Raw genomic sequence first — 16,225 nt, forward strand, 5'->3', positions numbered from 1 at the left:
GCAGTCATACTTGGACACTTGTGCCTTGCGCTAATTACTTTGATCGTACCTAGTATAGTTTGGTGTCTTCCGGGCTCTCCGAGGTCCGTACTATCGCTCTGCATTGAGGTAACTTTTGTAGTCTTCCATTCATATCCCTTAATGAATTATCAGGATCTCATCAAAGAGCCCTTTGTTACTATGGCTTATCTCTGTCAGCACAGTATGCTTCCTCTTCCATGTAGAGCTATTGTGCAAGGTGCAGGAGAATGCAAATTATACTCTATCGGCCTTGGGTAAAGGCCACACAATGGCGAATGTGGAAGCAGAACCTAAGCTCACGAATTTATGGTAGCAGCTCCAGGCTTGAGCAATTAGCAATAATGGTGACCGAAGAGGCGATTATAGGTAGTGACTGAAGTACCTTATCCCAATAAGAAGTACTATGAATAATGCTATCATTATAATGAAAGTGTGAACTCACCACTCTCATGAGTAACATAGCAGCCTCATAAGAAGAGACATTGAGTCTCTATCCTAGTTTGTTTGCATGAAGATTTGACGTAGCTTCACACAATCATACATGATGCTCCAATCCAGATTCCACACACGGTAGACGCCGAGACGCAGGGATACTCGTAACAGTTATCCATTCTAAAGTTCCCTAACAAAATTCCCTCATAGTGCTGAGTAAAAATATCGTTAACAGGCCTAGATTGTAACGGAGAGGAAGCCATTCAGAGATAATGGCTTCAATATGCATGCATGAGTTTGTTGGGGATATGTTGCTAATTATGACAACTTCCTAGGGCTATTGCTGCATGATATTAATAGCAATAACAACAAAGAAAGCTCAATTTACTATAATTATCTCAGATACTATGCCATAATCCAATCATTATCATTCCAAGCGAACAAAAACCAACATAATTCATCTAATTGAGGAAGAATTATTGGCGGGATAGTGTTGCTAATTAAGGGAACTTGAAGCTAAGGCAGAGAAGATCACAAACAGTCCGTGCATTCTCTCCACACCCAGCGCGAGCCCCACAGTTGGTCGCTAAGTTTCCCGCAAGCTGCGCCATTTCAAGATCGAGAACATTATCAAACCGTTTCAACTGTGCAGTAGTTGGGTCCCTCTACCGAATCATATTTTGAGAGATTCTGCTTGGCGTGTCTCATCTGCCGCTTTCTCAATCTCATGAGCCAATTACGACATGAAACGGTCTCCAACCATCGATGTCTGTTGGCAATTGGAACCTGATGGTAACGACGCTTCATGAAAGAGATCCAATTGCTTGCCTGATACTGCCGCTCGCACTGGAGATAGGGTCTTACTGATGCAGCTTACAACTCGAGAGAAGAGTTCAGGACCTGTTGGAGGGACAAAGTCTACTGAAAATGAAGACTGGGGGTGCCGTCCTGAATCCGAAGGCCTCCCATCGAAGTACAGGCCTGAAGTCGGTAGAAGATCATGAAACCATGGGGATCGATTGCATAGAAAAATTAAGCTATGTACTATTGTATCATGCGACAGAGAAATGCTGCGAAACCACCTATCAGAGCTCGTGGGGACGGCGTTCGTGCCAAGGGAGGAACTGGTGCGTTCCTTAGGCCTTGTGGACTAGTACCTCACTAGACCCTGACAGGCACTCTTCTGTGGTCGCTCATTCGTCGAATGGGGATCCCTGCAGCCATCAGCAGTGGTGCGCGTCTAATTGACATACTCGGCTACCTCTCTTCGGCGACTCGAGAGTATCAAGAGACCACTTGTGCCATTCCACCATGATTCCATTCAGCACCGAAGTCTCCCAATTTAGATACTTCCGGTCTATTCACGATCGTCATGTCGACACTGATTTGCCGCTGAACTCCAAGTCTCCACTCGAGGTTTGCATCGTGCTTCATCTTTTTTTGAAACAAGATCCCATGTGCTCAACCGCTTGGGATGGCAAAAAATAGAAGCATCAGAACAAGTTCCCTGTCTGCAGATGCATTGTCTATCTCTTCTTATCCAAAGTAATCAATGTGGACGATCTTCATATAAGCCTCAGACATGTCGCACCATCCTCACCTTTCGTTCTTCGTGACATCTTTGCTTCGTCTCTAATAGCAAAGGTTACCTGTGCAGCTGTGCAACTGCTTCTGGGTCAAGGAGGATAAAGTCATTGATCAATTGTCTACCATTACTGCTACTTGTTTGATGCAGCCCGCCGTCCTGTCAGAAATCAAGGCATGTCGAACATGATGTCGTCCTCCTATGTTCCTTCAACCATGCTTGTTTCCGCTTCCGGTAATGGGCTCACGCTGGGCATACCTGATGCCTCGGATGCGGTGGACGACTCCAAGGCCAAGTCATTTAGGAGGTCACGCTCGGGTATAGAGTACTCCTGTTTGAGAGACGATGATGGGTCGAGATCAGCCATCTCTGTCTCCGCGTACCATTTGTCGAAATGGGGCTAATGACTGGGCTACAGGCTGCTATACTTGTCGACTACGACGGAAGAAGTGTGATGAAGAGCGTCCAGCTTGCACAGCATGCACGAAGCTGGGGTTGAAGTGCGACTATAAACCACCCCAATGGTGGGTCAGTGCCGAGACGCGGAGGATGCAGAAGGAAAGAATCAAAGATCGAATTCGGCAGACGAAGACAATGGAGAAACATGGATCATTGCAAGGTAAGTCTCGCACAGTCAATTTGAGCTTCTAGGACACACCAACATGACATGCGCGATTAGAATATATGGAACGCATTCGCGCATTGGCCCAGAAACCTTCTGCTACAGGGGAGGAATATGACTTCAACCGACCTGTTTTCGCCAATCAGTACAATTGCAACCCATTCGTGGCACCTCTTTTGACACCAGTGACCCCGTTCAATGTCGATATTCGAACTGATCACGATATTGCACTCAGCAACGTGCCCCTACCTTATGGTACATCATTGGCAACCTTGAATTCTATGGCTCCTCAACCACAATTTCAGATCACATCGCCACTGACCCCAGCTTCCGCCGGGGTGGAGTGGTCGCAGAACACTTTGGGCTACACGCAACCGTACACTATCCTAAGTCCTACAGGTTTACCCTATCAACAGAAGCTAGTGTCAGCGGAACTCCAGACGATGATTCCCCTGGACGCTCACGACCGGCCACTTCTGAACCATTTTGTTGACAAGGTCCTGCCCTTGGTATTCCCGATTCTTGAAGTGCATCAGCAGGGCCCCGCGCGTCTGCAAGAAATCATGCATTCACTGCAGACGAATAAATCGTATCTTCATTGCTGCCTAAGCGCATCTGCAATTCACCTCAAAACCAGCAGGGGTTTGACGGATCAGATGGACTATGACATCATGCGCCATCGCTACGAGGCAATCTCACAGCTTTGCCGGACACTGAACGGTGGGCCTAGTCACGAGCAAGTCTTGGATGCAACGCTTGCGATGATCTTCTACCATTCTTCTGTTGGCGAAACACATGATTATCTCCCGGATATCCCATGGAGCGCCCATTTCAAAGCAGTGTCCAGTCTTGTTAACAAGCCCAATTGCGCGCCCACTCAGTTCAATGTCTCTCTCATCACTTGGATTGATATTCTCGGTGCCACAATGATGGGCCAAACACCACACTTTGCTCATACCTACCGCACCAAACATCTCAGTGGTACTTCTTCCGGTCTGCAGCAGTTGATGGGGTGTGACGACCGGGTGATGTACCTGATTTCTGAGATTGCGTGTCTGGAATCGCTGAGGCTAGAAGGGAGAATCGACGATTTAGCTCTATCTCAACATGTATCCGCGCTGGATGCTCAGCTGGAGTGGACTGAATCCGCTGACCGCACCCTGGAGACGCCTTACCTGATGTCCGGGTTAGTCAATCCTGAGCAGCTGACAAAGATAATTACCGCCCTATTTCGTATAGCTGCCCGCCTATACCTATACAGTCTGATGCCTGAGTTTGGTTGTTATGCTCCATCCAGTATCACTTTGGTCGCTTCCGTGGGAGAGATACTGCAATGCCTCCCGGCAGGACTTGCGGGATTCGATCGCTGTCTTGTTTGGCCACTATTCATTGCAGGGGCAGCTTCAGCACCCTACAGTGGATATCGAAAAATACTGACCGATAGGGTCGCGGCTATGGGACGTTTGAGCGACTTTGGTAGTCTTGGACGAATGTACCGCGTGCTACAAGAACTCTGGAAGCAGTCGGATGATCCGATTGCCACATCTTCGAGTAATCCAGCTCGCGCTCAAGACAGGCTTTACTCGACTACACACGAGAGTGCGGAGTCTGCGCCCCAACAGATACGACTCCACTGGCGAAAGTTGATGCAACACAAGAAATGGGACTATTTGCTAATATAGGCAGTGGCCCATAAAGGAAAACTCGTCCATCTATACTTCCTGAATGGGACGGCTCGGACCATTCACAAAATGAACTCTTCGGAACTCGACTTCATTGAAGCACGTTGGAAATCTGCACATTCAAGGCGACGGCGTTTGGCACTCGGAGTTTGGTGATTTCCTGTTGGTTCATTTTTGGCTTTACTCATACCCCTTTTAACATACCCTTCTTTCTTTCTTTAATTTCACTTGATCATTGCATACTTGATCCTTTCGGAATCGAGTCTTCTTCTATTCTCCCACACTTCTATTCTTCGTCCAATTTTTTTCTCTTCTCCCCACTTTTCTTCCATTTGCCTTCTTCTTGTCTTTTTCTCAGCCCCACCGTCGGCTTATACAGCCGCCCCAAGGGCGAAATTCTTGGTGACAGTCTTGGATAGTGTTTGTCGAATGCCATCTGACTTCTGCTCTGTCTCCCGGGTCACAGCGGGCTCTTTATCTGTGTTCTGCGTCTGGCCATAGCAATGGCAACCAGTTGAAACGCTTGTCGAACCACTAGAGTTGGACTCGTGTCAAGGCTCTGGGTTCGGCTGTCTCGCGGCATGCTCAATTTGCGCATGGAGAATGGCTTGGACGCGCAGGCTCATCCAGAAATAGAAGCCCATCCTCGCTTAAGAAACAGGCACACAGTACAGATTGAACGACGGTTCAAGGCATAGCAACTCGCAACGCCAACATACTCGCGCTATGGGATAATCTATGCTGAATGTTTTGGGGATGCCGAGGTGGTATCCAAGTATAGCAACAATAACAACCATCCAATTGAGGAGTGCAGTGCGATGGATTTGCGCCTGCAGCCAACTTTATTGAGTTAAACAGGCGCCTAAGCAGAGACCGGACGGCAGAGATGATGCTATCTAGCAGTTCAGTAGTGGCAAGGACTAGGGAAAGAAAGGAACCATTACTCTCTATCGAGTATTGAACGCTGTATGTGACTGTATCATACAATACTCATTGATGTAGATTGTGCTACAGAAGATCCTATACAGTTATGGAGTCCCTAGACTGGGATAAGGTAGTTCGCTCAGAATCCTATAGATGAAGCGCTGGCTAGTCCTTTAGAGGTTCTAAATTTATCTACATACATGCAAGACGTCACTCGGAATAAATTGAGCTTGAGGACATATGGCGACTCGGACCTCGTTATCGTCTGAGAAGAGACGCCCATGTTGAGAACGAGGACGATCGTGAGGTGACGATCTTGTCAACGACCATTCGGAAGCGCTGATGGGCCCAAACTGAGTTATTTCCCCGCTGTCTGCATGCATAAGATGATGATAAGAATAGAAAAGGCCATCGTTTCTGCTCTTGTCTGGCTTGGTTGCTGGTGTTTCCTATGCAGTATTTTTAGCAATCTACTCGCTTTATTCCAGGCTTTGCGCGCTATGATAGTGATGATAATGGATTTAGCACTGAGCTAATATTTTTGGCACAATCACAATCATGACCATCGTAGTAGTTGTACACCTCGACCTCGTACCCAGAAAGTAAGTGGCGAGCGCCCTTCACAGTCCCGATCCACACATATCAGCCTCTTGGCGCTTTTCTTGAAGCGACAGTATTAACTTGCTCGCCATCAAGCGCATCTATTCAGAAGTTCGCTTCCGCCATACCCTACTTAGTAGCAGCAATGCAGTCCACTTGCCAACGAGGTAAGGTGGAGTCAAGTTGAATATTCCAAAAATAGCCCTGCATCAGTGCATCTAGGCATGACGAGTCGAAGGCTTGCCAATAATGGACAATCGAATCCCTGTCCACACGGCGATCCTGTGTGGCGGGAGTTGGCGCGTTACAGAGCAGACACCCATGCGCTAACCATTTGATCTGTTCACCACTCACAAGCCCTAGAGCAAAGTACCTGGCATGTTTCGGATTGGGTGGTTCGGACTGTAGCCGATTGTTGATTGGTTGGTGGATGGCAAAGCGTTTAAGATCTACCGGTACTCAATGCTAATTGGGTTGCCAAGAATTGCTTTTAATAGATCCATTGTTAGGGTTATGCTGGACTGGGGTGTACCAGCTGCACTTTAATTGCCATTCACACAGAGGTTTCCATTGATTTACTCAATGGTCATGGACAGCATTGCGCATGGTACGGCTTAACTGGAGCTATATGAGCACCATCGAAATGAAGCTATATCTGAGGGGGAGAACTTCATGGTCAGAACCGACCATGAACTGCTGCTATATGATACTTCGAGGCTTTACAAATACCCGCATTCTGATCATAGTAACTGACAACATGCAAGTGATGCTGAAACGGGCGCTTAGCAACTTTAGTGTAGTTGAACCCAAAATTAGAATCATCAAGCGTTGCATGCCATGCAGGACGCTATTCTTTAAACCTTCCAGTCCAGACAATGGCCTTCGCTCACCTCGACCGCGTGAGCAGAAGGAATGAGATCCTCGAGGGTTCAACGTATTCAGATCGGAGACTACGGCCCCCAATGACAAGATAAGGATGACGCATATGGAAGGCCCTATCCAAGAATGGCATCAAATCTCCGGATAGGCATCATTGCATAGACGTAACCGCTGCTTAAGCAATGCGGTAGAATATGACCCTTTCTCACTCGATAACCGGACCGTCCAGGGTCCATGACAACCTGCAGCGCTACTCCATGGAGCGTACCCATTCAGGCCTCAGCATTTGGCAATCAATGAGGACTGTGAATGCCTTCATTAAGGGGTATGAGGATGGTAGCCTGAAACAGTTTCCTCGGGCAAACTTATTCTATGCACCATGATTGGGCGATGTTGGTTGAGATTAGCGTTTCCTTATGCCGCTTATTACCCTCATCCATTCCCCTTAAGCTAATGTAGCTTTAAGTGCTTAGGGTGATGAAGATGGAAGTTCTGTACCCCGTCTTTTGGCTCTTGTTATGATGGCAAGAGATGAGCACTAATTGTAGGAACCGCGCGCCTCGCTTTAACAAACCATGTCACAGAGCGGTCAAGATTAGGATAACATAGGTTTTTCATTAGATCAAGCGACAATAAGGGGCCAAATTGAACAAACGAGCGGAGACACAGTTTCGATGCCGCGCGACAGTGTCAGGCCTACTTGGTGCGAATGTTTACCACAGAAGGCGGAGGTCAAGGCTGGGTAAGATAGTATATAGTTACAGAAGACCCTGCTGATTGATGACGCTCGATCCTCTGTAACAATATCTCCTTACCTTCCAAGAGTATTTGCTTGCTCTTGATTTAAACTAATACATTGCATTTCCCTATTACATTCATTCAAATCTACTGTGGCCAACAGCTGGACTGATTGGCTGTCAAAATAATTCCGATCAGACAAGTGAGGACTTTGTCTGTTAACGACACGTTTTGAGCGCAATCACATCAGGGCTGAATAGAGGGCTGTGCAAGAGCTTGAGCGTCGAAAAGAAGGATCAGATAGACTGGGATTCGTCTGGTCTTTGTTTAACAGTGCAAGCTGACAAGATTGTGAGTTGTGAATGTGGATCAACCCAGTGTTGCTATTTTGGACCACCTGGACTTGGTAACATTGCTAACCTTTTGGGGACTAGATCAATACATCAAGCATCAATACTGTCAGGTACAGCATTACATACAATTTTTTACGAACTATATCCACCAACAACCTATATACAACACGCTTTATCACCCCGGTCACGCTTCGTCGACACTTCTCCTTCCTCTCTCCTTTTTGTCTCCTTCGAACAACAATTGGCATCGGTCATCTGGAGGTACATTCCTCTTCTTGGGCATCATCAAACTTTTATACTTCCTACATACCTCTTATCCACTCTCAGGAAGTGTCAACGTCATAACTCTTCTCTACTGAGTTATATATATTCATCTGTTTTGTTTAAGATGGCTCCAAAGCCGGTGTTACAGCCCCTAGAGCTTCCAAAGCACATGACTTTTCCTTCTGAGCTCCGTGAGCCATCGTCGACCATATATCTCGATACGAAGACAAAGGAAATGGAAGCTGAGAATCAAGAAAACACGGTTACCATCACTCCACCACCGGCATACACAGAGTTTCTTGAGACGTTCAGCCCCATCTTCGCGAGCTCTACTACCTCTCGCGCGAGCTTTGCCAAGTATATGCTCGACAAGCCTCGCCGATCTCCCACCTCGGCGCCATCCAGCACAACCTCCTCTTCTTTCTCGAAAGGGAGCACACCAAAACACTCACCCTCAAAGCCACCTTTTCCTCTGTCACCTGCAGTCTCCTGGTCTCCAAAGGAAGCTCCAGTGCCAGCCCCAGCAGCTAAACGGCTGCGACTCCCCCCTCCATATCTCTACTCCCCAACAACATCAACAGCAACAACAGACTCTCCTCGGTCCGCGCATCTCCTCCGCTCACCCTTTCCTCCTCAAGAATGGAAACTCAGGCGCTTCGAGTCCCCCATAAGCGAGGCTGGACCCCAAGTCTGTGTACGACAGATCGTCACGACAACAATTATGTACAAACACGCGCCTCAACTGGATCCAGCACCACCAGGCAAACGCAGACGGAATTCTGATCGTCGAGGATAGACTAATTCCATCTGCAATCGTTCATCTGGACTTGGTGATCATTCAGCGTAGCGTGCATTGGCAATGCTCAACTAGAGCGTTCATGTCATGACGATTGATCTTGTTTTTCTCATGTACACAAACCTGAGGGTTCGATCTACGGCGTGCGTCGTGCGTTCTGTGTCTTGATTCCTGCTTAGAAGACTTGCAAGCTTGGCTCTGCGCAGCCGGGTCACTCCCCTGCACTGTTGGTTTCGAATACCTTGCATTTCATGGAGTTTCGGTCGGTTTAGCTTATTTTGGTTGGTTTTTTACATGGGGGACTTTCGGTAACTGCATGGAGAGAGGGTGCATGGTAGCATTTGTTTTCTGCGAAGAGAATTGGATGAAATGGAAATTCTACGGCTACGAAATGCTCAGGTAGTAAAAGACTTCATGGACGAAGGCCAAAGCGCAATCCTTCACATGCTTTGCAAACAAGGAATCCAACTCAGTAATACAGTACGCAATACGCAGGACACTGCTCCGAAATAAAAAGCATCCAGTGGCTATGTCATGTTCAACACATCCCAGGTTGGGACGGAACTCTTCGTCTTAAGCGCTGAGAATGCCAACAATCAAAGGGATCTGAGCCCCCGTTCCACGTGGCTGCTGTCAGCCGCACTTTATCTGGCCAATGCTTGATGAGAACGGACCAACAGCTCGGGACTCAATGTCATTCGTCCATGTGTCCTTGTCCTGAATCGCCGTAGAAATGTATGGCTGTAGGAATGTATGTGCTTGGGCTGTCAACGGGTGGGTTCGGCGAAAAGACTACTCCTTTTAGGCATAAAACCAACAGGGGTTAACGGGCCCTTTTGGTAATTCGGGGTAAGACCTGGCAGTGTCTTACTCCCGGAGTTCCACATAATCCGCAAGATCAAGGTTCAGTATCCATGGGCTGCCTTAGTTCGCCTCTCCGCTGGACCTGGAAAAGATAATAAAATCATGTAAATGTGGTATATTCATTTCAAAGCAGACCAAGCTTTAGCATATCAAACCAGGCCATCGAGTACAGTTGGCATAACATCAACAGCTCTTTTGGAGACTCGGATATCCTGAAAGCAAAACACGTTCAGACAGCATATCGTAATCGACCAAACACCGATGAAGCCACCCATGTTCAACCCTTGCCGCTGACCAACCAATAAACATTAGAAAAAATGGTGAATGATTAGGCTATATATCAACATGTACATTCGTCATAGAAACAAAACCAGCCAGGAGTCAAGGTGATATAAACAGGGGAAATCCGTGGTATCATGCTGCGCAGTCATAGTCGAAACAAAGTGGTATCATAACAAAAAAAAAAGCCTGCCAACTCAGCCGGGTAACCAGAGGGAAGAACGAATATTAGGTAAAAAGGGGTTGAAAAAGGGGTAAATGAATGATCAAACGGTAGAATAGAAGACAAGATAAAGACCACCAAGAGCAAAGAGGAGAGAATCATCCAGATAACTGACTACTCCTCTGTCAAGGCATCGTCTCCAGTCTCGCGCCACTCCTTTGACCGCTCAGTCAATCGTCGGATTCCCGCGACTCGCTGTGCCCAGTGAGCCTCGGATGGGGTGCGATATGTGTAAGCGCGCTGCGACGAGATGACTCCAATCGCCTGCAGAACCGCCTTGCGCGAGTCTCGCCCAAATACGGCAGGGTGATTGATCCACTCCATTGCCGATATCAAGTCCGCATCCAGCGCTGTAATGGTCTGTGCGTCGACCGCGGCAACAGGGGCAATAGTTGCAGTATCTGATGTGACAGATGACTGACTCTCGGTGAAGTTGGAGGATCTCGGCGAGGTCGATGTGGGCGTTTCAACGCGACTTCCAGCATCGCTGAGACTAGCCGGTTTTACAGCGCTTGGCGGTAGCGGCGGAAGGCTACCCTTACCGAGACCCTTAAGAATGCTTCGTGTTTCGGTCAAGAGATGCTGTGCGCGATCATGTTGACCCCGAGTCACAAGTGTCAAGGCTCGGGTCAGCATATCGGACGTGAGCAACTCCATGCGCCGCTGGACAATGGACGGGTGAGGAGGAATGGGTGGTGTCGAAGGTCGGCCATTCTTGGCTCTCGGATTGGATGGAAGCATGGGCACGGTAAGCAGTGACGGGCGAGGCGAGTGCGTCAGGTGGCCATCACGGAGGAGATCACCGTAAGTGAGATCCGCCTGGATCAAAGGTACCTCCTCGACGCTCAGCACGCGTTGCTCGTCTGCATCGGAGCCACCTCCGAGAGCTTCCAATCCAGACACCAGGCTTTCCCAGGGGTCCTGCGGCATGCTTTCCTGCGTGGAGTTGTCTGGTTGGATGACCAACTGCACCAGCACATCACGCTTGTCCCCAAATCGAAGGTCTCCGAGAGCCGCCTCGGCATCTCTGCCTGTAGCGCGCTTGGTTGTATGGAGAGCCCCGCTAATTTTTACAAATTTCGCAGGCGAACCCTCAGGAAGACGAAGCTTCAGTTTGACGTTCTGGTGCGAAGTGGTTTGCAGTGCGCCCAAGCAGCCGGCAACACATTCTCGAAGCATCATCCAATCCTTGACGTACAGGTACGAGCCTTTTGTCCGAGTGGACAACTCGATCATTGTGTCGGGCTTGTGAGTCAGTCCAAGACCGAAGGAGTGAATACTCACTCTGCAAATGGTCAGTCATCTATGTTCTTAATCTTTGGTGATGGAGGAACTCACTTAGCAGCTTCGGCCCTAGACACCACGAAATCGACACTTTCGGGGTCGGAAGTGGAGGAGTCGCTGATCAGGAGGATCGTGGATATGGGGTTGTTGGACTTGCGCTGCATCAGCAAGTCCATTGCAACATTGGCACCTTCGACAACATCCGCACGAAGGCTCTTCTGTCCGACAGGTCGAATGGAGCTGAGGATCTTGTTCCATCCACCCCACGACTTGGTGGTCATTCCAACAAGGGGTACACCGCCACCGCTGGAGCCAAAAGTTACCAATCCCATACGATCTCGGGGTCCAAGATTTTGCACAAGGAACTTGAGTGCGTCCCGCAAGAGAGTGATCTTCAGCCCCTGCATGGACGAAGAAACGGGAATAACAACCACAATATCGAGAGGTATGTGGACACTCAACGTGGGCAGATTATCTGCACCGGTAGTGTAATCCGTGATGGCTGTATTGTTGGACCGGCCGGCACCATAGGATGAGTTTATTGATGCCTGTCGTTTGACCTGGTTGGCCCGGTAGTCCTCCTCCTCAGCTCCAGAATGATCCAGGTCATAGTCGGTGTGTCGGGACAATGCATCAGAGTTATGAAGATCGCGAAGAGCTCGACGCCAGATCTCCAGTTCGTTTCGGCTCTGGAAGCGAAGGTAGAAGCAAGGAAGCTCGCTGACTGACAGATTAAGCGTGAGGACAGGTTCATCTATGGTGGTCAGCATCCGGTACCCTTTCTCAAAATCGATGTCAGCTTACCAGGCGACGCTTCAATAGACTTGAGATGCTTCTTGATGAGAATCGAGCCTTTCAACGAGCTCCGAGTCTTGCGCTTCGACTGGTCATCATACTGATGAGCATTTGTCTTCTTTTCTTTGATACAAATAAGCATCTCAGCGAAAAGATAGCACTCCAGATCCTGCCATGATTCGCGATCCTTGCCCACGCGCATGTGTCCATGCAAGCGGAGTTTTCCGAATCTAAAGGCCAATCAGTACTCGTCAATGAAAAACCTCGTCTGGGTGAAAATGTACCGTGAAAATTCAAGGCCGTGCCAGTTGTCGACCCGCGTCCGCAAGTCCTCGGCGATCTCGTCGAGGTTCTCCTGGGGTTCGTATTGGATGGATCGAGCATCCGCAGTCGGAAAGCGAACCACGCCGCCGTAAGGCTCATCCTGCGGCTGCGACGCACCCGACGAAGTTTGTCGCAAGTCGTCCGAATCCGGATGCCATACTCCCTCGGGAACTTCCACCGTGACCAAGCATGTCAAAGATTGCTGTTGTCTAGACCGGTTGAGCGTCGGGAATTCGCTGCGGATAGTCACTGTAGGGGCGGGGATGGGGTTCTTCATGGGAGCCGCGCGAGGGCTAAGATCGGATTCCATGGCTTGAACATCATAATCATGTCGCCTGCCGTTGCTCTGCTGCTGAGCATCGTAGTCGCCTGACGATCCTGCAGCACTTCCATTTCTGGAATGCTGTTGCCGTGAGCCTGTGGTCATCCGCTCCACTCGCTCGCGATCGCGATGGCTGCCCGTATTGCCCGTATCGCGGCTATCCCTTCTCGCCCAGTTGTCCCGACTGTCGCGATTGTTATATGTCCTGCTCCCCGTCTCGCTGGGCGCTCGCCCACGAGCTGACGGCTGATCCCACGGGGTTGGGGTGGTCAAACCACTGCGGTGCGTGGCTGCATCGCTAGTCACCGAACGCACAATATTGCTCAATTTTTCTACAATGAGGATGGTCAGTAACTCAGCAATTGCAATCACTATGCTGTCCGAAGTGCATCTTTCGCTTACCGATGTCAAGTACATGACCGCCGCGGCTGGTGTCAAGCCCCAGTGGGGCATCACAGGTCGGACAATATTGGCCCTCAAACTCCTTGATATACTCGTAGAAACAGGCTTCGTGCGCCACGTGTGTGCAAGAGAACTGGAGGACCCGCTCTCCGCGCAGGGTATGCTCTAGTGGCTCCTCGCATACGGCGCATTCACTACCGACAAACGTTCTATCCCTCCGGGTACGGCTACGGTCAACGTCCATCAGCCCCGCCATTGGTCTACCTGATCTAGAGTTGAATGATGCTCGCGAAGAGTTTGTGCCGGCGGTCGACTGCCAGCCCAAGCCAGGATGGTCAGATTGAAGCGAAGTGCTAACAGTTGAAGGAGCACGAGATCGAGAAGTGCTCGTTTGACCAGATGTACTGGTTCCCGGCCGATCTGCTTGAGAACGGGAGAAAGAACGGAAGTTCCTTAGAGGTGAACGCGAGGGGGACTCTGGCCGGGAGGGGAAATCTGCAAGTGACGCAAAAGGTTGCAGATACTTGTCAGTAAGTGGTAAAAACGGTCCGCTGGTCCGACTTTCAGGAAGGACACCAATAGCCACACCAACGACGACGACGATTGAGGGTCCGGTGATGCCACTATTTTTCGAATGCTTGATTTCCCCGTGATGAATATAGTTGGGATTGACAACGCAGGAGACAAGAGGACGGAGGGAGGGAAGCAGAGGAAGAGGAAAAAGGGGAATAAAGTTCCGATGCAGTAGTAAAATTATACTAGGCAGTCGTATAATTGACGCAGAAAAAAAATTACAATTCAGGGAAAAGTGTGAAGAGATCGAAAAAGAATTGCAAATACGAAGAGAGAGAGGGAAACGAGACAAAAGCCACCCAAGAGGCTTCCAAGGATTGTAGAAGATAGTAGGGTAGTACTCACAAAGCGGAGATTTCTTTTTGGAGCGACCAAAGAAGCCAAACTCGGACAAATTTAGATGGCCTGAATCGACGTTCCCAGACTTGGAATCCGATCTGGAAGATGGTCGATGATGTTTCCACATGGACCACGGAAAGGAGAGAGTCTATTCCTGGGGAAACAGGATAATCATGAGTAACCAAGAATGTCAAGTTTCAAGTATCAATAGTTACTTGTAGCGGTGATGATGGTGGTAGTGCGATTGAGGGGAAGGGGGGCGTAGACAGGCAGAGAGAGATTTACTATTTAGGTGAATCAAGTGGGGAGAAGAACCAGAAGAAAGTTAGGACGAGTGGGGAGAAGTGGAAAGAAAGTCCCGATGAACGGATGGAATTTTGGGAAGAAATTGACCAGGGGTCAGGGAAGACCACAGACTATTGCTGGTAGTTGAAGCTTCAGGGATAGAATGATAGGGCTAAGGAGGCAGAGGGCACAAGGATTGAGGACAGGGAAGAGATCAAAAAGAGACATGTGAGAAAGTGAGAGACCGAGAGAGTGATACCATACCTAGCCTTAGAGATTAATAATGTATGATCGCGTAAAAGGGTTTGGACCAGAAAGAGCCTGGAACCTGGAGATATCCTGGACGGTAAACGACTGTTTTTTTTGCGACGGTGTCTGAGCCGGTGTTCAGGAGGCTGTTGATAGTCAATGGGGCTGAAGATGACGATTGGATCTGAGGGGATGGTCAGAGGGAATGGAAATTTAGCCCTTATGGAGTACGTAGTATCAATAATCTGGGATGCGGTAATAAAAAAAAAAATGATATGGTGGATGGCTGACTAGACAATAATTCGATGGGTAGACAGAGAGAGGAAGAGAGAGGAGGGAAAAATGGACTAACTCTGCAGAGTCAGTCAGTACGGACTAACGACGGACGAAGTTCCCAGTTAATCATTTCCACCATCATCAAAATTCCCAAAAGTCTCTAGTTCGAACACCAGAGGAAAAGGTACAAAGGTTAAAATTCACCAAGCGAAGGGAACTCGCAATCTCTACCAGTAGAAGTGCAGAGACGACGTCAGTGGGGCAGGAAACTGCACGCGAATTTTTCGATGGAAAATCAAAGGAACAGGAAAGCCACGGATCCAGTGAGACTAAGAGTGGGTCACTTCCTTGGTACTAGAGCAGTAGTACTTATCAGGTAAATAATAGTAATAATAGGAGATCAGGAGATGCTCATGCACCCCTGAGTACGGAGTAGACAGACAGTCAATAATAATAATGGTACTCTGGTTCTTCAACTTCTTTGTTGATCATTCTCGAAGAAGTGAGAACAAAGGGAAGAAAAAGAAATTATCCACCCATAGAGAAGACCATATGATGTAATGTCCACACTGTCTTTTCTGCAGACAGATTTTAATTAATACTTACTACAGTCTGTACAATGCAGGGACTCGCATATGCTGGGCCTAGTCGGACCGCGCGTCATAACAGTCTATGTAACCATGTGAAGATAGTAGTAACTTCCCTAGGCCACCTTAAGGAGCATCAGTCGACGGGAAATCCCAAACAGGCCACAAAAGCTATTCGTATTAGTCTTTGACTGCTCCAACGACTACGTACTGTGTTGATCAGTGAAGTCTCAACTACCCCTTAGGGTCTTTACCTTTCTGGATGACCTGCAGACAAATACTCTAATAAGCTTGTTAGTCCCCCCGGATCCCCTTGCTTGTCACACTTCTGATTCCATCGTTTCTAGGAAACGAACATATTTGACCTGTCAGATGTATCAATCAAATCGAGATCAAGTCAAGTTCCAATTAGGGTATTTTCCTAGATACTGCATGTCATTCGCTTCAACGGACGCGATATTCTGCTACAACACACTGATGCGGAAAATAAGCACGGATCAGATTCAAGCGACAGCGATAGATAGAAT

General features: G+C 48.5%; 3 protein-coding genes across 3 annotated transcripts; 2 read left to right on the forward strand and 1 right to left on the reverse strand.

Annotated features, from left to right (window-relative positions):
• Positions 1-2,253: 2,253 nt before the first annotated feature.
• Aud_004801 (Zn(II)2Cys6 transcription factor) lies at positions 2,254-4,342 on the forward strand (the record flags this gene model as incomplete). Its single annotated transcript, XM_043289737.1, has 3 exons — positions 2,254-2,356; positions 2,457-2,657; positions 2,718-4,342. 3 exons carry the CDS (start codon positions 2,254-2,256, stop codon positions 4,340-4,342), a joined length of 1,929 nt encoding a protein of 642 aa, XP_043145672.1.
• Positions 4,343-8,224: 3,882 nt separating this feature from the next.
• Aud_004802 (uncharacterized protein) lies at positions 8,225-8,896 on the forward strand (the record flags this gene model as incomplete). Its single annotated transcript, XM_043289738.1, has 1 exon — positions 8,225-8,896. One exon carries the CDS (start codon positions 8,225-8,227, stop codon positions 8,894-8,896), a length of 672 nt encoding a protein of 223 aa, XP_043145673.1.
• A 1,480-nt stretch (positions 8,897-10,376) lies between these two features.
• On the reverse strand, positions 10,377-13,645 carry Aud_004803 (uncharacterized protein; the record flags this gene model as incomplete). Its single annotated transcript, XM_043289739.1, has 5 exons — positions 10,377-11,547; positions 11,601-12,300; positions 12,351-12,571; positions 12,626-13,319; positions 13,390-13,645. The coding sequence occupies 5 exons, from the start codon at positions 13,643-13,645 to the stop codon at positions 10,377-10,379; spliced, it is 3,042 nt and encodes a 1,013-aa protein (XP_043145674.1).
• Between the last annotated feature and the right edge of the window lie 2,580 nt (positions 13,646-16,225).

This window comes from Aspergillus udagawae (genome assembly GCF_001078395.1).
Source record: "Aspergillus udagawae IFM 46973 DNA, scaffold_3, whole genome shotgun sequence".
NCBI classification, from domain to species: Eukaryota; Fungi; Ascomycota; class Eurotiomycetes; order Eurotiales; family Aspergillaceae; genus Aspergillus; species Aspergillus udagawae.